General features: G+C 46.4%; 1 protein-coding gene across 2 annotated transcripts in view; it reads right to left on the reverse strand.

Moving 5' to 3' along the window:
• The window catches only part of LOC8030101 (hemicentin-2), a 682,796-nt gene that overhangs the window by 164,332 nt on the left and 496,278 nt on the right, over window positions 1–22,186 (reverse strand). For both annotated transcript variants that reach the window (XM_029991995.2, XM_040221179.3), the window contains exons 2-3: window positions 9,602–9,940; window positions 3,125–3,235 (exon numbers count right to left, since the gene is read on the reverse strand). In XM_029991995.2, coding sequence (XP_029847855.2) covers window positions 3,125–3,235; window positions 9,602–9,940 — 450 coding nt within the window. The remainder of the gene's footprint in view (window positions 1–3,124; window positions 3,236–9,601; window positions 9,941–22,186) is intronic.

Genomic DNA, 22,186 nt, shown 5'->3' on the forward strand with positions numbered 1-22,186 from the left:
CAAACAAACTTACCACACTACTGGCAGCGTGCGCAATAAAAAGCGTTGCTGTGATCGACCTGCCACGATTGGCCAAATGCTGACCATGAAGTCAGACCAGGATTTATCATCGACGGACACAAGAGGAATGTAAGAACTTCAATTTCGACGATGTTGTCAGTGTTGCTGACAACAATTTTAAGCTTCCATCATGTCAATTAGAAATACCATCGAACATGTGGTTCGCAAGGTAATGACGTCACGTGAAAGAGCCATAGGAGGGTGCCACCAAAATATCTCGGTGCTAGTACTCTCGAACACATATCTCAGAAGTGAAGAGTACATGTGCACAACTCTGATGGGCACTCAATATGCTCAATTGCACCTGAGCCAGTAGATTTGACTAGGGTGCCTCATGGTCCCTCTGTTTAGGGTTATGCCACCCCTTGTAGTACCCGATGCCGACAGCACGAGCTCACTGAGAAAATACAAAGAAATCGACGAAAACATAATGTCGCCATAGCACAGTCACAGGTACAAACGCGTGCAGGGAAACGCTCTTTCACGCGCTTCTGAACAAAAAATTACACCATCTTCCCGAGGGGAACCATGGGGTGATGCGGAGCATCGCGGATCGTTATTAACGGTGTTAGTAACGTTCTTGAACTTCACGGCCCCGAACCTCAGGTTCTGCTGCTCGACGTTCACGAACCAACGCGGCTTCCCGTTCTCGAAGGTCGGGTTCCGCCGCTTGCTTCGTAAGTTTACGTTGAACTTCACGGTCCCGAACCTCAGTTTCTGCTGCTCGACGTTCTCGAACCGCCGCTGCTTCACGTTGTCGTAGTTCAGCATCCGCCGCTTGACGTTGACGAATGGACGCCGCTTCTCGTTGCCGTAGTTCAGGGTCTGCTGCTCGCTTCAAGCGCTTGCGCTCAGCGTCGCGTGCCCTTCGCTGCGCAGCTTTGTCTTCAGTGGACGTAGCGTTGCTGTTAGTTTGTGGGGTGGTGCTGACGCTTGCTTGCGCCAACCTACTAACTGACGGGACTGTTGCTTCCATCACACTTCATCGGAAGAACGGAGTGAAGTGGAGTCAACAGCGGGTGAACTGAACGCGCGCAGCGCGCTACCGCTGCTTATATTCACACTTGAAGGAGAGAAGACTAGAGGAGGAGAGTTGCGCATGCGCGCGCGGTGTGAGTAGAAGCGAACGCACGCGAAGTGCACGCAGCTGGTAGAGAGAAAGAGCGGAGAGAGTAACCAACACGCAACGCGCAGCTGTTGGAGAGAGGGAAGGAAAAGAGTTGCGCATGCGTAGTATGAGTACGGACTACGACGCCGCGGGACATAGACCCGACCAAGAGATGCTCCGCATCTAAAAATAAAAAATAAACGTGAGGAACCAAATGGCCAGATGCCACCACCATAAGCAAAGCGCACATAAAGGCACAATGGCTTTGACTACACAGTCACGGAACAAAGTGGTGTGTTTGGGGGGGATCGGTGGCCGAGTGGTCTAGCGCACACCAGCTCGAAGCACGTGGAGCGAAAGCTCGCGCTGCAGAACCCAGAGATCCTGGGTTCGAGCCCCACCCCTGCCCGTTTCGATCTGGATGAGCATCGTACCGGCGTGCGGTCGTGTGTCACTACTGCGTGATGCACGTTAAAGACCCCAGGCTAGCGGCTGTACCGCACTGGCTAAATTGCTCATCTACAGCTGGGAGACTCGTCGCCCCTGTGAGGCAGACCAAGTTCTAGGCTGTATAAACACACACACAACCCGATTTTGGTGTGTTTGTATTTGTCAGGGGAATCGATAGTCGAGTGGTCTAGCGCACACCAGCTCGCAGCACGTGGAGCCAAAGCTCGCGCAGCAGTACCCAGGGATCATGTGTTCAATCCCCACCCCCGCCCGGGTCGATCTGGATGAGCATCGTACCGGCGTGTGCTCGTGTATCACTGCTGTATGGTACACGGTAAAGACCCCAGAGTAGCGGTTGTACTTCACTGGCTAAATTAATACACAACTGCTGGGAGACAGGTCGAACATTCAGGCAGACTAACTTCTGGCTGTATAAACATAAACGCACCAATATATATATATATATATATATATATATATATATAAAACTGAGAAGAAAAACTGAGAAGAAAAAAACCCTTAGTGAAAAACAGCAACAACGGACGATTTAATCTTCGACGTTTCGGCCGGAGTCCGGCCGAAACGTCCGGCCGAAACACATATATATATATATATATATGTGTGTGTGTGCGTTTGTCTTGCAAGTAGCGTCGAATGCTCCAGTACGAGACCCGTGATTCGAGCGACCCTTGGAAGCGAATGGTGGCACGTGTCTTGCATGGTTCCACAACAATGGTTGGTGATACTTGAAAGTGTGATTTTTATCAACTTCATCTTACTGAATTTTTTACGCACAAATGCGAATTGAGGAAGAATGTTGAAAGGAAGAAGTTATTTCTCGCGACGATTTAAAGAAAAAAGTATGAAAAAGTTTACATTCCCTTTAATGCCGAATTAGAGCGCAGTTATTAAGAAGGAGAAGTGCAGGGTACGCAAAGGAGGGTATGCCCCTTCTCCACCCTCATGACGTCACACGTGACTCTCGTGACACCACTCGTGAAGCTCTTATGAAGGTCACTGTGAATGTCATGACCTTCGTCGGGACCTTCGCGAGTGACCTTCGTGAAGGCTTCGTGAAGGTCACTGTGAAGATCGCGACCTTCATCGTAACCTTCGCGAGTGACCTTCGTGACGTCACTCGTGACTCAAATGACCCTCGTGACGTCACACGTCACGTCACGTGTGACGTCATTATGGGAAACGTCCCCTAACGCAACGGGCGGTTACACCGGCGGCGACGGCGTCACCGCTCAAGCCGGAAACGAGCACCTAAGAGCCGTGCTCTAAAACATTTTATTATACAGTTTTGTAATTGGGCTCCAGCACTTTGGGCACCCCAAGATGCTTGGAGCGCCACACTGCGCTTGCGCAATGCGACGTCTCAAGTTGCTCGTCTGACCCAAAGCGTCGGGGGCCCCTATTTTAAAACTCTCTATTATCTCTCCAGGTGCGCTTGCGTCAACTATACACAGTACTAAAAATGTAAGAAGCACGTTCAGTACTCACCTCCTTCGACTTCACACACAAGAAAAATGTACGATCCCTCGTTGTAAGGTCCCAACACATCCACAATCCGCTGTCCATATTCATCGAGAATGATGAGTTCTTGTGGCGGAACTGGAAAAGGTAAAATAACGACATTATATGGGCGTAAATCATCAGAATATATTTCGAGGCTCTATGATTATAAAGTGTATTTTTACGTTTTGCAGATTGGTTTAAAAAAGAGTCAAAGCCGTTCACAACTCTCTGTAACGCCGAATTAGAACACAGCTCTTGAGGAGGAGGAGGGAAGGGTACTGAGGGGAGGGTATGCCCCTCCTCCTCCTCCTCCCCGTCCTTCTCCTTCACATCATCCTGCTGCCCTCATCCTTCAACCTTCTCCCCTCGTCTCCTCCTCCTCTTTCCTCCTCCCCTTCCTAATTCATTAAGTAATATTTTAATTTAAAATTTTGGCGAAAGGTCTCTGGTTCGAAGCCGGCCAAGCTTCCTTGGGGAGGGGGTCACGTGACCCCCCCCCCCCCTTTTCCCGAGGTCCTCCGGGGGGGGGGGGGGGAGAGAGCCGACGCCGCTCAAGCCGGAAACTGCTGCCTAAGAGCTGCGCTCTAAAAGTCCGTGAAAACTACAGTAATGAACTTTGTGCCAGTGAGTTTTACGACCAGGGGGACGTAATGGGGTTAATCGGCACATGAAGTCAGATAATTAACTAAAATATGTTAAGTAGCTTAAAGTCAGTAAAATAAACATATGGCTCTAATACGAAACTTCGTGAGCTACATTCAAACCCACTTAAACATTCAATATTAAAAAGACAGAACTTGTGGGAAGCACAGTGGAACGCTAAATTTACCACCCGTGTAGCAGGCGCAAGGCTACAGGCACGATAATGCGCCCGAGCGGTTTTTCCGAGTTTCACCGGCATTCTCTCACCGCTAGCCTCGTGCCTGTTGCACGAGTGCAGATTGTGCCGCTCTACTGCGCGTTTCACGCTCTAAACCTCGTTGTAAAAATTATTGATATAGAGGCTTTGAATGACGCTCAGCAAGAATTTGATTGGAACGATATATAAATTGTTTATACAAAAAGGTTAATTAACACATTTTGGTTAATTATTCAATTTATCGTGACAATTAGCCTCCCACACCATGCCCCCCTTGCCGTATAACTCTCCTGTACAGATCGCACTAGTGTAGCTCACGGCGTTTCTAAAAACAAATATCTGAAGCCTAAACAAAACACCCTGCATGTTGACATATTAAATTATTTATTCAAGCTTTTCTTCACCTAGTCATCAAATAATAAATGAAACAAGAGTAATCGCGAACTACTACAATTTGATTTTAATATAGGCACCAGTTGTAACTTGCGAGAGTCACTATAATATCAACCGATTCGCGGGCAACACGCAAAAGGGAGCAAATGACTCGTGGTCATGAACGCGTTGGAGTAGGGGTGGCAATTTAATCGATTAACTTACCGATTAATCGATCAATGCTTTAATCGGGAATACTTTTTTAACCGTTTAATGGGTTAAATTTCGACAAACAAAGACAAAGTAAGATGTTCAACGCTTTCACCGCGCAGACGTGGACGAGTACACCTGTATGAAAGCAAACTTGAGGGGAAAGTTTAACCTAAAGTAATCTGTATAGTGGCTAGATTCGCAGCTTCGACGAAGTGAAGAAGGTTGCCGCATACGTGTCTCGGCCATTTCAACCCTGTGCGTGTATTCGTTTAGCGCTGCAGAGACTACTGTGAACAATCAAAAGAGATCGTTATTGCCGGAGCATATCAACGATCCCTGTTCGCTTTTGTGGCTGTAGTAATAATTTCTGAGTGTGGGTATTGTTCGACTCTTCTGAGCTACACATCAAGGTTCATTTGACATGCGAAATTGGAGGTTGCGCTGGTTATCACATATTCGACAAAGGCAAGACATTTGCTTTTGACTTTTTGTATTATGTAAGGGAATAAACGAAACCGATTAATCGATTAAAATACCTATCAAAGGGTGTCGATTAATCGGGATAAAACTTCTAGCAGACATCAACCCGTAGTTAAAAGCGAGGCAATATTAACTACGCAAAACACTCGAAAATGGCTACTACTTTCAGAAAATGAGACATCCAGGGCGAGAAAGTAAAGCGGTAGCTTTAAGCGCGTTACTTTTGAGTCAAAGTAACCAGTTCTTTATGCATCTCAGTAACGAGTAACATACATAGTTTCTTTTTGAGCGAGTAACGAGTAACAACATTCAGTTGCTTTCTGTCAGTCGTGTGTTCATCTCTGCAAGTACGTTGCTTCCCAACCAGGTAAACGGAACTTTTTATGTAATTGGAATCCCATTTCAGCGTCTGAAAATTGGCGTCGGGGTCGTGGCGAATGCTAGCTCGTAAAAATGAGACCGTAATGCGAATTTTTCTTCTTTTTATTTCTTTCCGAATAATCTCCTTGAATCAAAATACTGTCTTCCTATTCCTTCGGGTTGTTTTATCATGGCGTTCAATAGTACATCACGGTTGAGAGAGACTAGTAAAAACGTAATGCCATGCAACGTATTCAGTACACTTGACTGCCAGCCCACTGCGAAATGCGAGGAAAATCAGAACGCGCACGTCTCATAAAAAGTAAATGCAATTTCCTTAAAGGTCTGTTGCAAAACTTGCGCAATGATTAGAGATCAGAAAAGAACCCCCCCCCCCTTTCCCTCCCCTCGTATCAAGTAAACAGCTTTTCCGGCAACAGTTTTACCATCGAGAAGGAATTCATACAGCTTACTTTTGAACTAGAAAAAAAAAGAAAAAACAACAAAACCGACCACAAACAGCTTGAGAACGAGAAATCACGAACACTAGTGATTCTGTCGAAGGAAATATAAATAAAACACCAAAATAATTTAAAAGTAAATCAGTGAGATTCAACCACTTCAACGCTGTTTAAAGCTCAGTGAAGAATTCATACGCAGTGTCCAATCGTAACTTCCAGTATTGTGAGCGTAAGGCTCTGCTCCGAAAAGTTATAACAAGTCGGGGAAAGGACGGTGAATGCGCGAAGGAGCCGCCGCTGCCCAACGGGTCTTGTTAGACTCGAAAACGGAACCCACTCCGCGCTGTCTGGAATTCCGAGTCCCCGCGTTTCGCCATTTACGACATCCGCCCCGCAGGCTGGTGCTTCTTTAGAGCGTTTTTCTTTAGAAAAAGAAATGACTAAGAAACAGAGGCAGAATGCCGTTCATAAAGAAACAGATGGAATGCGCTGCCCAGTTGTGCATCGGCAGCTGTTTTTTGAGAAAGACCGGAAGCTACACTTTCGCCAGTTTGGTTTTCTGACCTTTTACTTTGCCCGGGCGTAAAGAAACAGAAGGCGACAAGGAGGCGGATGAAGGAAACTCGGATCAAAAATAGAGAAATAGATTTTAAAAAAAGGCGATGACGCAAACAATTTTAACAAGAAAAGGAGTAGGAGCAGACCGTGCTGGAGATGTTGAACTAGCTGCAGAAAAGAACAGGACTGCGAAGATACAACTACGGAAACTTTCCGAATAAAGCTCGCGAAAAGCCGAGTCAGGAGAGGATTGTCCGCTATGAACGCAGAAGCGAAACTGGGCATTGGGAAGATTCGCTTCAGCTGGGGCGATGGCTGTCATATGTGACAGCTGTTTAGCAACTGCAGATTGGCATTCATTCTCGAGAACTCTTGTTGAGTAAAGAGAAGAAAATTATTTAATTTGTATAGTCTGTCGCACAGCTCGTTCTTGCAAACACAACTGGGAATTGATCTTGACTTGTATCTTCTGGTGTCTGTCCAAGAGAAACTATTTTAAGATTTGGTAAAACGATAAAAACCTTGCCCCTCCTCCGCGGAATTAAAAATGACAGAACCTTGCCACTTCTCCGCGGAAATGGAAATAACGCAACACACGTCCAAGTTGAGAATCGCTAACGCTGACCCCTTCACTTTTCTCTTTTGTCTTTCTGTCTTGCTTCCTATTTCTTTTTTCGCTGCCTCTTTTTGGCTTCGTCACGGGGTGAATGTTAGCGTATCCCGGAAAGGGACGTATATGGCGTTTCACAAGGGTCATGAAAACGTGCTCCCTAAGAATACACCAATGAATCATAGTCTAATTGTTTTCATCCCTTGGATATGGTCATCCACATCACTCGCGGAAAGAACCAGACCCATCTCACTCGTGGAAGGAGTCGCATTCATATCACTCGTTGAGGGAACCGCATCCATCGCTTCAACGACACACACAAATCACCGCACATGCACCGCTACTACGAAAACCCAGGGCGAAGAACCACCCGCGACGGTAGAGCGGCAACTGAACATGCAAGCGTTCCGCCGCACCGCGGAGCAACAACTTCTAGGTAACAAAGCTATACTGAATGAGATGGCGTCATCAGAGAAGGACAGCGCTGGGCACAGGTTGAACACGATGATTGCGTCAACGTTCGTCTCAGGGTCGACTCGAAGCCGAGCGCTGACGGAGCATTCGTTTCCAACCTGAATCCAGCGTTGGCCTTCTCCGATTACACCACCACCCATCACATTTAGCATTATGGTTTCACTATCATCTAGGATGATAGCAAAACCAGCGCGGCACCTCCTCCTCTCTCGCTCCGCGACAGCTGTGCGTGTGACTTTGCCGAAAACGAGAGGGCTCGTTCTGATGAAAACCCGGCGGTGTCTGTGAGTTTGTCAGAGCCGGGGAAAGAGAGAGCGATTGACGCGTGCCCACGTCAGCGCTTCGGACCAATGAGAACGGTGCACGCGCCACACTCTCCCTCTACTTCTCCTTCTCTCTCCGGCACTCACAACGAAAAGGAATTTCGTCAAAACGAGCGTTCTGGCTTAAATACAAGCAAATAGTTTTTTGTTTTGTTTTTTACTTTGTACGTTTTTGTTTTTTCAAACCCCAATTTCGCGCGGGATTTGTTAGGCTAAAAAATCGAACATCTAAAAAAAGCAAAAAAAAAAAAAAAAAACAGGGCGTTTTGCCCATATTCCCGGCTTAGTTACTGTGGCAGAGAAGTTCTGACTCTCGTTTAAAATTTAATATTCCGGTAAAGTGTGTAACTACTTAACTGTTTCTTACACTACCGTAGTCCTCCCGGATATGACGTTCACATTTATCAGCTAGGTGGGAAAAAGGAACACAAACGTCGCGTGGCAGCTCGATCTGCAGCAGGCGATGACGAAACAGTTGTGTTTTGCGATCACCCAAGTTCAAACTAGAATTGCCAACTCCCTCTCAATTAAAGGGGGATGGGGTACGATGTTGGTTCTGCGTTTCTTCTCCTGAGTTACAGCTACACTATGTTACGCCTGTTTTGTTTAATTTGTTACACCCAATTCTTCACACGCCATTCTTTTTTCCCCTTAGAGTCGTGAATCTCCGCAAAAACAAGCCGAAAGCAAACGAACCAGAGCTTGAAGAATATTCAATAATTTCTTAATGCCCCCGTATAAACTACGGCCTTTTTTTGTTAAGCGGGGGCGAGGGGGGATTGAAGGATTATTGATGAAGAAACAAACTAAATTTTATTTTGGCTAACTGAAATTTTCGAAAAATGCGGACACAAAGAAGCAAATAAAAAATGCCCTATTTATTCAGCCAGAGCGAGCGTGAGCAATTTGGAGTCTGATTTCTCACTGATCAGAAAAACATTTCTCTGGGTTACCATTAAATGCTAGAATAACCCGAGAGAAAGACATATATTAAAACAGCCTAACAAAGTGTGTATATATAAAAGAAAAGTGCAGGCTCTTTAACAAGACGTGTTTTTGAACTATACTCCGTTTCATATTAAATTTGACCGTAGCAAACGCCCCTATCCGATAGAGCCAATCAAACAGTGTCAAAGTTGCATGATTACAGAGCTAGTCGTCGTCGTGCTTTTTCTATCACCGACTAAACCAATCGCGCACAGTAGATACGCTTCGATTCGGCGTTTTCTGTTTGTTTGTACATGATAATCAGGATAGCGAACACAGAAAGAGGAGGAACGCAGTGACGAGGCACTTTTGACACTGCTTGGTTGGCGCCATGCGATGGCTGTGATTTAATTTAAAGAGAAACAGAGTATGCGGAGCGCAAGTTCGTCTGCTTCTTGTGCAGGGTTTGCGGTGACTTCAGAACGTCGAGCTCCGATTGGCTCTGATTGAAGCATAGTGGGCAGACCTCAAAACTAGCTGTCCTGAGGTATACCCACTCTCCATCAATCAGAGCCAATCAAAGCTCAGCCTTCTGACGTCACCACAAACCCTGCCGAAGAAGCAGACCAACTTGATTTCCTCAAAGAGTTGGTGCACGATATGCTCAAGAAACATGCCACCGAAAACAGACGGAACGAAGTTGACACGGACGAGCGCTTGTCCGTGTCCCCTTCTTCGTGTCGTTCCTGATTTGCTCTTGCATGTTTTTTGCGCAGCCTTTTTAGCCAGGCGTGACCTAGTTGGTACACCCAACAAAGCGCTTACCTATGACATAAAGCGAAGTGACCTGGTTCTCCGTGCGCGCCTGTCGATAGTCGACTCGGCAGCGGTACTGTCCGGCGTCCCCCGTCTCCAGGTTGTCCACCCTGAGGACGGGAGGCTGCTGGGAGGCGTCGAACTGGAGCCTCCCTGCCATGTCCTCGCCCGGGAAGTGCCTGGCATGGGCCAGCTTGCTCGACCGGGCGTCCACGGTGTAGATGGGCGTCGAAGAGTTGTCCTTGTACCAGAGAATGAGCCCCACCGACTTGTCCCGCGGGTCCTCGCTGACGTTGCAGGGGATAGCCGCGTCGCGCTCAAGGACCCCGTGTACTTCTGTCACGTTTCCTGCGTGAGCAGTTCAAAAAGAAAGAATTTGGTGAATATGTCGGAATTAAAAACAGCAACAAAAGAAACAACAACAGCGTTGGATGGAATTGAACGGATTCCCATGAATCTTACTACTGTTCCACACATGTGAGGACAAGAATAACGTACTCGGCAGACCACAACCAAGGAGCCCACGGTTCGCTTACGACATGCGACACATGAATTCAACACGCTGCGTTTTTTGGACCTTCGATTTTTTATAGGGATCTTAGTTTGTATTGTTGTTTGCTTTAATGTCACAATGTGTATTTATTTTGCTGCTTCTCTAAGGAGTGGCTCAATCAGTAATAACAAAAGAAAAAATCTACTGACCGTTCGAATATATTGGGTGTCCCAAGTAGCGGCCAGGCTCTTTAAATTGACCGCGAAATTCGGTTTCTTAGCTTGTCGCGCTACGATTTTGTGCAGCGTTGCCCATAAGAGCTGCATTTCTTTCTCTAAAATTTGCAAAGAGCAAACTTACCTGAAAAAAAGTAAAAAAATAAAAAGGCTTAATCCCTATGGAATTGCAGCGAAGCTACCGCTCTTTAAACAATAGGGCGCCCTATTGTTTGAAGACCGGTAACTTCGCTGCATTTCATAAATAGTTAAGCCTTTTTCGTTTTTTTTTTTTTTCTTTTTCCTCCGGTAAGTTTGCTCTTTCCAAATATTATAGGAAGAATGCACTACTTGTGGGCAACGCTGCACAAAATCGTAGCGCGATAGTTTAAGAAACTGAATTTCGCGGTCGATTTAAAGAGCCTGGCCGCTACTTGGGACACCCGGTAGTGGTGTGCCTCAAACGCGAATCGACTAAGGTTTAAAAGTAAGAATCTTATAAGGATATATTTTGTTCATGTGGGGCAAATTTTCAAAAGCCGGCAAGTGTGTAAGTAGCTCCAGATATGGCGCTCTACTGACGTTTCTTTCCTCCAGCCATTATTTCCCAAAGTGAGCAGTGCCGATAACAAAATGAGATGAATAAATAATTTTGACAACAGAACTGGAATTCCGTATACCGCACATTCAAACAAGTACTTGATGGGACTGCACGTCTGCTCAATGGTTAGGGCGCGTTTTAATAGTACTGTATTACTGTGTACTCCGAGGCGGGTTTATGTTTGTCACTGCGTAAAGTACTTCCTATATCTTGTTCGGTCATTTAGGGGTATTCACATGGGAAAGAAATCCACGCGGTAACAAATTAGTCTCGTCTTTGCGCGGAACCGCGCTAACGTAGATATCCCATCGAGATGAGGGAGCTTTTGCTCGGGCCAGATAAACAGCCACCGCCTTGGCAGGAGATCTCTTCGCAATTGGCGGCATTTTGATCGCGTGCCTGGAAGCTTCGCAAATGTTTCGCTGCGGATAACGGCGGTTTCATCGGGATCGCCTAACTTGTTGTGGCTTGTGCTGATGCGCGTGTCGTTCGATGCACCCGACGGTGTCTTCGATATTCATCAATGCGTCTTCAAACCACTCTTCATACAACTGATTTTGGATTGCACGTATTTTTGTGTTGCATCCACTCATTCAAGAAGCATCGTCTTCTTTATCTAACAGCGCTTTTCCTATTATCATGTATCGCTGTTTATGTACGCCTCCATTTTTCTATTTTCGTGAGACACATTTAGCGGAACCGCTGAATGTGTCTGATAAGACTGACACCCCTCGGCGCCCCACTATTCATGCGAATGCTGGAGTCTTGGAAGAAGTTCCGCCGGTTTCGCTGATCACTGACCTCAAGCATATCTCTTCCCGAAAGAATCCAGCGGCTGAATACCCCTTATCGCACCAGTGAAACGTTCGATCAATAAACAAGGAATCAAAAGTGTGGCTCCCACTCATTGGCAGCAAGACATTCACAATGTGCAAATGAGCCACTGCGCCACCGAGAACCGCTAGATTTTCGCCTCGGACAGCACGTTCCCAGAACGTATTTACATGGGCGCGGACACTTTTGAAACGTACATATAATCCGCGGTCCAAACCGACACGTATTGCCAATTGCTTACACCGAAACACGGTAAAAAAGAAAAATTGAACTTGAGCACGTGTACGGAGCGAAATTTTAGGTTTTGTTTTGGACGGCCATACGGAATACATGAGCGTATTCAGAATACGTACGAAGTACGCAGGGGATACGTAACGCCGCGGAGGCTGGCGGAGGTACTTCCCGGTCACGTTTGTTATGGGGCCCCTAACGAATGCCTCCGCTGTCGAGAAAATAACGCGTCGTCTGTTCCGCGACGTGGCGACATCGGCAACGTCGATCGGTTCCAGGCGTGAAGCTCGGTGTCGATAGAGCGGAGCGACATTTTCGCGGGGCGCCAGAAGTATCTTCAACACTTCGGATGAAACAGAGAAGAGGGACGAAAAAGTTTCTACTTCGTGTCGTCGAAACTGAAAGGGTAACGGCAGGGCACAACTGTAACTTTGTCTCACGAAGCCTCAATGCGCGACAATGGTAGGACGAGGCAATCATAGCTTACCTGATTTAACACGCGCCTGATCGTAAACTACGAGATTTGGCATGAACACCACATTTCACAGTCAAATAAATATTTTTTGAAGGTGACGTTTCACTAGGCGTCCTTCATTTAATAATACCAGCAGAGGAGTAGACGGAGTTCGTTGAGGCAGCACGGTGGTTGCGTCACTCGAGCACGTGCTAAGCACGGCCTTTTTGCGCCTCGCCAAGTAAACTACCTCGAGGGAAGCGCACACCACCATGAGTTTGCGACGCCACTTAAAAGAAGCGGCGCCGACAAACCTTTTTCCGGTATCGACGGGCATCTCGTCTACACGCTCGGCTCGATCAAGCGCTGGAATGTTGAACACTCGTCGGCGAAACGGGCGAATTCGCATATCATTAAACCGAAACTATGCCACCCACAAAAACGAATACCGGCATAAATTTGCGACGGGAGAAACGTAACCCGCCGCAGAAAAATCAATGCGAGAAACCGGCAGTAGCGCTCTCGGTCGACCCTGCGCAGACCCCGCATTCGGCCATATACCGGCATTGCCGGCGTCGGGGAGAGAGTTCGTTTGTCAAGCACGCAAAGAGCACGTGATCAGCAGCGGGAAGGAAGCGCGCTCCATCATTGACTACTCTCTCAGTACGGTCTCCTACATCACAATTTGGGCAACAGTAAAAGTTAAAATATTTGAACTCCAAATACTGGAGCCGGAACACGTAAAAAGGGGGCTGCGACGTCAGAACCGAAAACGGACATCTAGAAATGTTCCGGCATACGAATACGTATTAAGTGCCGGTTCGGACGCGCTTGATTGTGACTTTAAAGCAAATTATATTTCTGTACATGGGCGAGGGCGGGAACTTTCGATCTTCTTGCCTGGCGTAAATATACTGCCACATAGAAAAAAAACAAAAGACAGGTCTAATTTTTTCTACCTGGGACAGCCACTCAAGGCCAAGGATACCGGGGCTCTAACGAATGACGGAGCACAGAGTACGATTAGACAAAACAAAACTAAATTTGCGCCGGGAAAATAATTCGCAACTTTCACGACCTATAGTGGGCGCACTGTTGCCTATCAAAATGGCTGTCATCTGGATGACCGTCGTAGAACAACAGTACGAGGCTAGGTCTGCGACGCGTGAGTAATACTAGTTCTGCTATATACGAGCAGTATTAGAGCCTTAGTTTATTTTTTTTTCACGTCAGGAAGGTATTGGCAAGCACCTTTATTTTGAAGTCGATTATCCAGGAGCTAGGGAGCGCGATTCTTACACCGCGGTACCACCATTGCTGAAAGTTGCGAATTATGATATTTGTCGTGCAAATTGCCCAGGTGCATATCGAGTAGTCCAGATGTAACCATATGTGAGCATCGTCATTTGCTGAGTTGCTTTCTTGGTTCCTTCCTTGCAAGTTAGTCTGCCCTGCAGAAAGCTTAAGGGATTTCATCTGTGGAGAGGACATTTGTCTAATCTAAGGCAACTGCTAACCTATGGTGGAGAAAACGGATTACGGTAGTAATTACAACAATGTGCGTTGGTACTATTCCAGTCCGTATCGCAGGAGGTAGGAGTGGGATTTTAACTTTTAATCCCTGAGTCGGCAGTGGGAGCTTTCTTCCCGAGTGCTGCCGAGTTGTAGTGCGTTAGATCAGTAATGAACTCTCCATCATTTTTCATTTAATTAAATCAAAACCACATGTTTTTAAAGCCCCCCTAGAGGTTTCCTAAATCTACAAAGATGCTTAGCTCTACCAAATAGTTCGTAGCTATATAATAATACTAACAAAGGTATTTCTGTATTTTTTTTAAGACAAAAAGTTACTCCGAGGGCGGAATTCGTTGGTAGCTTGGCGCATGGATTTTTGTTACTTTAGACGAAATAAGCACGTGCGAAAAGAAGCGCTGCGGCAATCTGAAAGATATGAAGACTGCGTTTGCAATGCTCTGATTGGCGTTCAAGACCTGCCTACACGAGAGCAGAGGCGTCTATGTCGTTGACTCTTTGCAGTCCGCCTTTGACATCAATGGCTATATTTTGTAGCACCTTGACAAGAACAGACCAGAAAGGCTGCGAGCGCTATAGTGACTGTTTTTCACTGGTGCTTCCGCTACAGGAGTTTCTGTACTACCGAGGCGTGATAAAACACAAGGAGGCTCGCGCTTGTATTTCCCCAGTTAGTTTGTTAAAAAGCCACTGACACATCGAGGTTTGCTGTATTTGGAGAAATACGATTGACTGGGGTGTCATTACACTGCCGTATTAATGTTGCAGAGTCGCGTAATCGTTTTCTGAACCAAATAGAGAAAATATCGTAAGGGTGCAGGCGAGCTGGTGAATATCAACCATGTTGAATTATCCTGAGAGTGGGGTAGAGAAGAAACATCAAAACGTAGAAGGGGCGAAAATAGAGAGGACGACGTCTCAAATTTTAGAATTTGAGACGTCGTTGTCTCTATTTTCTGTTCCTTCTACGCTTTGATGTTTCTTCTCTACCCCACTCTCAGGTTAATTCAACATGGTTAAATAGAAACAACACAATGTGCAAATTGAGTAACTCTGGGAAAATTATAATTAACCTAAAATGATTTGGATAATCCTATTTAAATTATTTTACGTTGATTCAAATGGAAGTACTTAAATTAAAAATAAAATTGAATGAGTTTTTTGTGTTTTTAAAGCACTTACACTTTCAAGAAAAAAGGGTGTAAAAGGTTGTATCGTTGCACCCTTTGTCCGATATAATACACCCCATAACTTCATTTCGACGTACTGAGCCCTATTGTCGAACAGATGGCCCCAAACTTTACAAGGGGCTTGATAACGGTGCGATATAACTTTTTTAAATACCTAAAGAGCGTATCAAAGACCACATAAAGAAAACACCGAGTTTTTACTGTGGGGCCAAGAAAACCCCGATTATATTTTTTGTAGTCAGCAACACGTATATTAGCTATTTTAATAAGTTGTACCACACGGCTATCAAGCCCCTCGTAAAATTTTGGGCCGTCTGTTTGACTGTAGGGCGCTGTACGTTTTGGGGTATATTAGATGGGACAAAGGCTGTAACGCTACACCCTTTTACACCCTTTTTTCTTGAGAATGTAGTTCATGAAAACCAAAACTCTGTCAAAATTTTATAATCTGACGGATTTCCCCTTGATTGTTTTCGGTCAACACCTTCCCGAAGCAGTAATGCAAAAAATAATTTGAAGTACAAAAGTTTAGACAGCTAGACGTCTCCTCCCGCAGAGAAGAAACAGAATCGGTGCCGTACGACCACTACTAGTCTGCGGTCCTTGACGTGCCTCACGCATTAGCCATGCACGACCGGACGTCGGTGCGATGCTTATTCAGATCGCAACGGCCTGGGACGGGTGTGGAACCCGGGATCTTTGTGTTCTTTGGCATGAGCTTTCGCTCCGCGTTCTCCCAGCTGCGTTACGTTTAAACACGGCCTTTTTCGTAATGTTCGCGACAGTCAATTCATCAAGGAGAACGCTCAGAATGTAGGTTAACGCGCCTCACGCGCCCGCTTTCCCCGTGTAGAACGTTTGAAGTAAATAACCAAAATAACTCGTTCAGGTTCCCGCTTGCAAGACTGCATTTGCTTTAATTTTTTGCTTTAGAACAGTTACTGCTGGATATGCATTCTCTGCATTCTTTCTGATGCTTGGGTAATTCCGCAATAGGCAGATTGGCACTTTTTACGACTGTCATCTGAAGGTGTAGTGTGACCGTCGTATTCTACCGCTCAAAAGATTGGTCTTAATGAAAAAAAAAAATAAAACGGCAAGTTTGAATCGACACAGCAACGACGCCATTTTGTGACGTGCCGAATGCTCCATGCAAATGATTGCTTATTGCTCTACATGCGACATTACATTTTAAGCTATTTGGTCTTTTGGTTTTATTCTGATCTACGCTGTTTGCGTTCCGTTTTAAAGGCTCAGCACGTCTACTCGGTGGCTCGTAACGTGGTTGTGGCGACTGTCGACAGCAGCGACTAGAGACCTCCTGTCCAAAAACAACGTCGTAATGACCTGCAGAGGAGCCCATGTAAGGCTCGAAGATTCACTTTGTACAATTCCAGGGAGGCGGCGTCGCTACCGTGAGAGCCATGCGACTATTTCGTGAGGCCACTTTGTGGGAAGACAAAAGAAACCAGAAGTCAGTTCACGTCTTTGCTTCACATAAAACTGCGGCACTTTCTCGAATTGATCGAGGTGGATTTCATCCGCTCTCTGATGGAAAGCCCAAAGGTGCACTCTAAGACGCAACTACTACAATAACGGCATCTACGCGTTTTTAAAGGGATACTCCAACGAAATTTCGGCGCCCATTTTTTGGTCTATATGTGTTCAAAGGAGCAGCATTACATCGAACATACCAATATCTTGTTAAAAAATTCACGAAAAAGAAGTTTCAAACGAAATAAACGATTAGCAAAGAGCACCTGGTGGATGTCGCTAACGCCTCACTTGTAATGCCCGTCTAGGAACCTTGACAGCTAGTGACGGAGGTTGTCTCGCCTCCAGCCACAACGAGAGAAGAGGGGCAGGAGGAACTCCCCTCTTCCCGAGAATGCCTTTTGTGTGTCGCAGAAGTCGCTATTGTCCCCCTACAAGATTACAGAAGCTTAACTCGTCACTCAAAATTCGTACAAAAGCAGCCGCTTCGGTGGCTGGAACGACTAGGCCATCCTCTCGACGTCAGCCTCGCCTTAGCTTTGCTCGTCCTGAGACGACCTACGTCACGGTTGCGTTGGATGTCACGTGTTCCGCGCTGGGCCTTCTCCGAGCGCTTGCCAGAGTGGGCCGTTTATAACGAAAAATACAGCCACCAGGCTCAATATACAAACGTGCGATTGTCATTTTCGGATATTGTGGATCATAATCAACCTATTTTTGAACACGACGGGAATATTTCAAATTTCGTTGAAGTATCCCTTTAAGGCGGCTGCAGTTATGAGAGAGTTTTAGTAGATCGTTCCGATACTCCCGATAATAGAAAGTTTTAGGGAACCGTTTTTGCACATCTGATAGGTTACGATGGGCCCTCTTGTATGAACTGCGCATATTGGAGCCTTAAGACATAGCAGATGCGCAGCTCGTAGCGGAGGGCCCACCTACTTGAGGTGAAAAAACAGTTCCCTAAAACCCTCTAATTACAACCAATAACGACACAATGCATGCGTGAAGGCAGCGGCGGAGTATCAGATACGATTATCGGGGTCATCAGAACGGTCTTCTAAATCTCTTTAATCACGAGGCATCGGAGCTGATGCCGGGATGTCTTTCATGGCATGACGTCACAGTGTTAGTGAATCACTTGATATTGTGATGTCACGTGAAAACATGACGTGCCATCGTAATATGACAGCACGCAATACCGTTAAACCACGTGACGCTACGAAGCCACTTGACATTTTGCCGTAACCTGACACTACGACGTCGCCTGACGTCATGTTAGTGCACATGGTAAACGCCCGTGTAGACTGCGCAGAAGAGTGTACATAGGAGTGTGCGGAGCATCGGCTGTTGCCCTCATAAAGTATTATAGTGTACGTTATAGCTCCAAGTGGCGCTAGTGTGCTGTTTTGAAATAAGGCAAACGGCAACCAGTATGAAGTTGACTTCCGGTATGGCGTTTCGATGGAAAAAAAGTAAGTGCATTTTTTTCTGCATTTTATTTTAAGAGAAGATATCACGAATCATTTGTATGTAGTATACACTCCATGCGGGAACTATAGGGGGCGCTTTAAAAAAAAAAGGACGTAGCACTGCTAGCCGAGGAGCTGGCGTTCGACAGTGTAGAATATGTCTGCCGTTCCGACAGAGTGGCAGAAATGATGGGAAGACTAAATTTCTCGCGCCATACTTTTACGGGTCCATCATTGTCGCTGTTCCACAAAACATCAGCGAGATGAAAAACTATGAAAGTTGGTCCCCATGAGACACGACGCATAAGTACTGAAGTACTTAATGACGCAACAGCTCATGCTGTCGACACAGTTTTTTTGTTGTTTTTTTCAGGTACAATATTTTATGTTACCTATAAGGTGTGCGAAAGACCCTGTCTCCATAGGGACACAAAACTCTCAAAATATTTTGCAGTGCCTGGATTGCGCAGGCATGTCACAAAATAAAGTTTCAGCGGACAATATATTTAGTTGAAGAATTCAGCTGCGAGACACATTTTGAGCTCGGAGGTAAATCGAATAAACACATAATGAAATTATGTCCAAAATAAAATTTACTTTCGGTTTCGCTCGTGAATTAAAACGTGCCTCCTGGCGTAAATATTGCCCTAAACTCTGTTTTTTTTTTTTTTTTTCAGGATAAAGAGATGATTTGCGTGCATAACACTCTATAGCTTGCTCGTATGAGCGGGCATACTTTGTGTCACTCTGTAAAGCCTGCACACTAAGACAGGCTCAACGACTGCTATACGAGCACGCAGCTCCGACTCTCATTTTAACCGCCATTTTGGAAAACGGGTGGCACCAGACAGTTCCAGTCGCGAATAGAATACATGGTAAACGAGTAGCCCAAAAAAAGACGGGACACTGAAGAATTAGAACACAGGACGAGCGCTAACTTGCAGCAAAAAGGTTTATTGAAATGTTTCACCGAGCAAACGTATCTCGCGCACACGCGCGTGGCACGTGACAGCTATCTTGGTGAATAAAGACGACACAGCGTCCATACTTATTCTGTGGCCCGTCACTTTTGCGCGACGTTTTTACAATGTATGTAAACCCTTTGTTGTATACTTCAAAAGCGTCCATGGAAATGATAAAGTTGCGCGTCTTTGCGACAATTGGTATTGAGCTGGGACACATGATATATTTTTTCTTAGCTTTCAGGAATGTAGTTTATTATTTACAGAACGTCCACTAGAGTGGACAGCATGCACTGGGGGCACAAGATCCTTTTCGTCCCCTGACCATAACTTTGGCTTTTCTTTTTGAAGCACAGCCACGCAGATTCTTCGTCACGGTATCCGGCGGGACGCTCAAGGTCAAGGTGGGCGCTACTGACAAATAAAACACAAAGGAAAGGACAGCAACGCAGATGCTTTGTCACCGAAGCCGTCGCGAGGTCGGCGGTGTTCGCCGCGCCTGCGCAGTGGGGGGCGTGATGGCACCGCCGGAGCGCCTGTGCGAAAGGAAGACGTGGCGCGCTGCGTGTAGGAATGCTTTCGCTTCCTACACGTAAGCAGTCTTAAGTGTCTTGAGTGAGTTTTTATTTTCTTTATTTTATTCCGTTTTCTTCTTCCTCATCGTCTATCATTCATGACATTTCTGGTGGAGGTGCGGGATACTGGTTTAACGACTAGAGGGTACAGAGCACGTGATCACCCACGCTAGTCAGACGTCGAACGCGGAACAAAATTACTCGACGACCAAGAAGGATTGTCTTGCCGTCGTTTGGGCCATCACGAAATTTCGCCCGTACCTGTACGGAAGCCCGTTTTGAGTGGTCACGGACCACCACTCGCTTTGTTGGCTTGCAAACGTCAAGGATCCCTTACGATGTGTCGCACGGTGGTCCTCGACTTCAAGACTTTGATGTGAGCGTGGTCTACAAGTCCAACCGCAAGCGCAGCGACGCCAATTGTTTGTTGAGGGCACCGGTCGAGTTGGCGTCTGAGCGCACAGACGACAGTGACGACGAGGTTTTTGTCGGCGCGGTGACCGAGAACAACATGGCAGCACTTCAACGAGACGATCTTGAGCTGCGTGCACTCATCGAGCATCTGGAGGGACGAGCGAGTGCAGTTCCAGGAGTCTTTGCACAATCCCAGACAACCTTCGCTCTTCGAAAAAGTGTACTGCAGGAAAAAGTTTCGATGGCACAAATTCGACGTGGGTGCTGGTTATCCCTGCGAGTCTACGAGCGGAAGTCTTCCAAGCGTGCCCTGACAATCTTACGGCGGGGCACCTGGGCTACAGCAGAACACTTGCGCGGATTCGAGAAAAATACTGCTGCGCTCTACGACAAAATGGAGGAAAAAGGTAGCAACGGCGCGTCTTCCTCCCTTCTACTGACGCGCCGTCAAGCAGACACGGGAAACACGGAGAAACGAGACGTTTTTCTCCTTCTCCAGGCAGACGAGAGAAAGCTTTCGCCCTCCCGACTCATCTTCTTTCAATTTCGTTGTTCGAGCACGTCACGCACGTTGTTTAATAAATATTGTTGAGTTGATTGAGCTTCAGCGGCAGCGAAGGCCGCCTGTAATTCCGTCTTGTAGTCCAAACGTGCAGAACATTTCGGTTGCATTGACGTTTTTACCACTAATTTATTAAACGAATAAACGAACCCGCTAGAAACAGCGAAGTTCCGGAGCAGTGCCAGCAGCACTACGTACACTGGGTAAGAGGCCGTCTCTGGACTGCGGGACCTAGAGTACTATATAGCTCCTGCGAAGCAGAGTAGCGCAATGTAGAACGCCGTCTCTCGGCGACTAGCGGCGAACGCCCGGAGGTTCCAACTCCGGTCAGAAATGCATGGGGATTGTGAGGAAATCGTTGTTTCTTCAATGTTGTGGAGATGTACGGGACGACAATAGTTCTTGACATAATAAAGAAATATTTTAGAATAATTTGCGCCGAGTTGTGTGCCAAGTGAGGACGTAATTTTTCTAAAAAATATTGCATGAGCGGCATCATGCAGCAGACGACGCGTCAACATCATGGCGACGTCACAGCGTTCACGTGACCCGCTCCGGCCAACCCAGAAATTTCATCTTCGCTGCGCACAAAAATTGTCTGCTTCAAACGCCATTGCCTTGGAAATTGCATTTTCAAAATTTCCACACGCATCCAATATTAATAAAACTTTGATAATGTGTTTAGTGCTTTACCAACTTCACGACAGACTAGTTTCGAAAAGTGTGAACTCGGCGTTTATTTTTTAATCAGCCGTGTTGAGTCGATATAAATGTATTCTCCCATAGAGCGGGCCGCCTCTTGGAACCCTGAGTACCACGTGACTCGCGCCGAGCTGCTCTGTCGGCCATGTTGTTGACGATACACGCGGATCAAAGGATCGCGCTACTCTGCTCCGTAGGACCTATATAGTGCTCTAGCGGGACCCACGCGGAACTACAGTAGCGAAACCACGCGAAACTGTGTCGACGTTTTCGACGTTATGTAAATCGCAGGAACTGCGTCCAAGGTCTTTTGAAAATCTTTTTCGTGTGGGTCCCCCTCGAGTCCTCGGGCCTGTGGTCCCTCGTGCCTGTGTGGCCAACGCTCGAGCGGATTCCGCGTTCTGTACCATTTTCTTTTCCTCTTTCGTTAATACATGAGTTGTGAGTGTGCGCTTGTCTGTCGTCTACGTGTTCCTCTTCTCTGTCCTTGTCCCTGTGTGCGCAGCTGTCACTATGTCCATGTTGGAACGCTGGTCTGAACGGTAAGCTTCTATCATACAGTGGCCAATGTGACTGTCGGTCCCCGAGAGCGATTGCGCTCTGGGAAAAAGACTGAACAGTACGAAATTATGACGGAAAGTCCGTATATTTACGATAAAAGTTTCGCATTAAAAAAAAAACGCTATCCTTTATTTCACTGTTTAAATATACTACGGTTCCTGGAGAAACTGCCCTCCAAGTGGCGCGCTGGGATAAGCGCTAGACGTTTTCCGAGCTCGCGACGGCGTTGCTCAACACACTTCACACCTGCCGCAAGTTGCGGCTTTGACTGCATTCAGGTTGATCGAAAAGCGATTTCTCT

The sequence above is a fragment of the Ixodes scapularis genome, unplaced genomic scaffold, assembly GCF_016920785.2.
Source record: "Ixodes scapularis isolate PalLabHiFi unplaced genomic scaffold, ASM1692078v2 PGA_scaffold0__279_contigs__length_252992795, whole genome shotgun sequence".
Lineage (NCBI taxonomy): Eukaryota > Metazoa > Arthropoda > Arachnida > Ixodida > Ixodidae > Ixodes > Ixodes scapularis.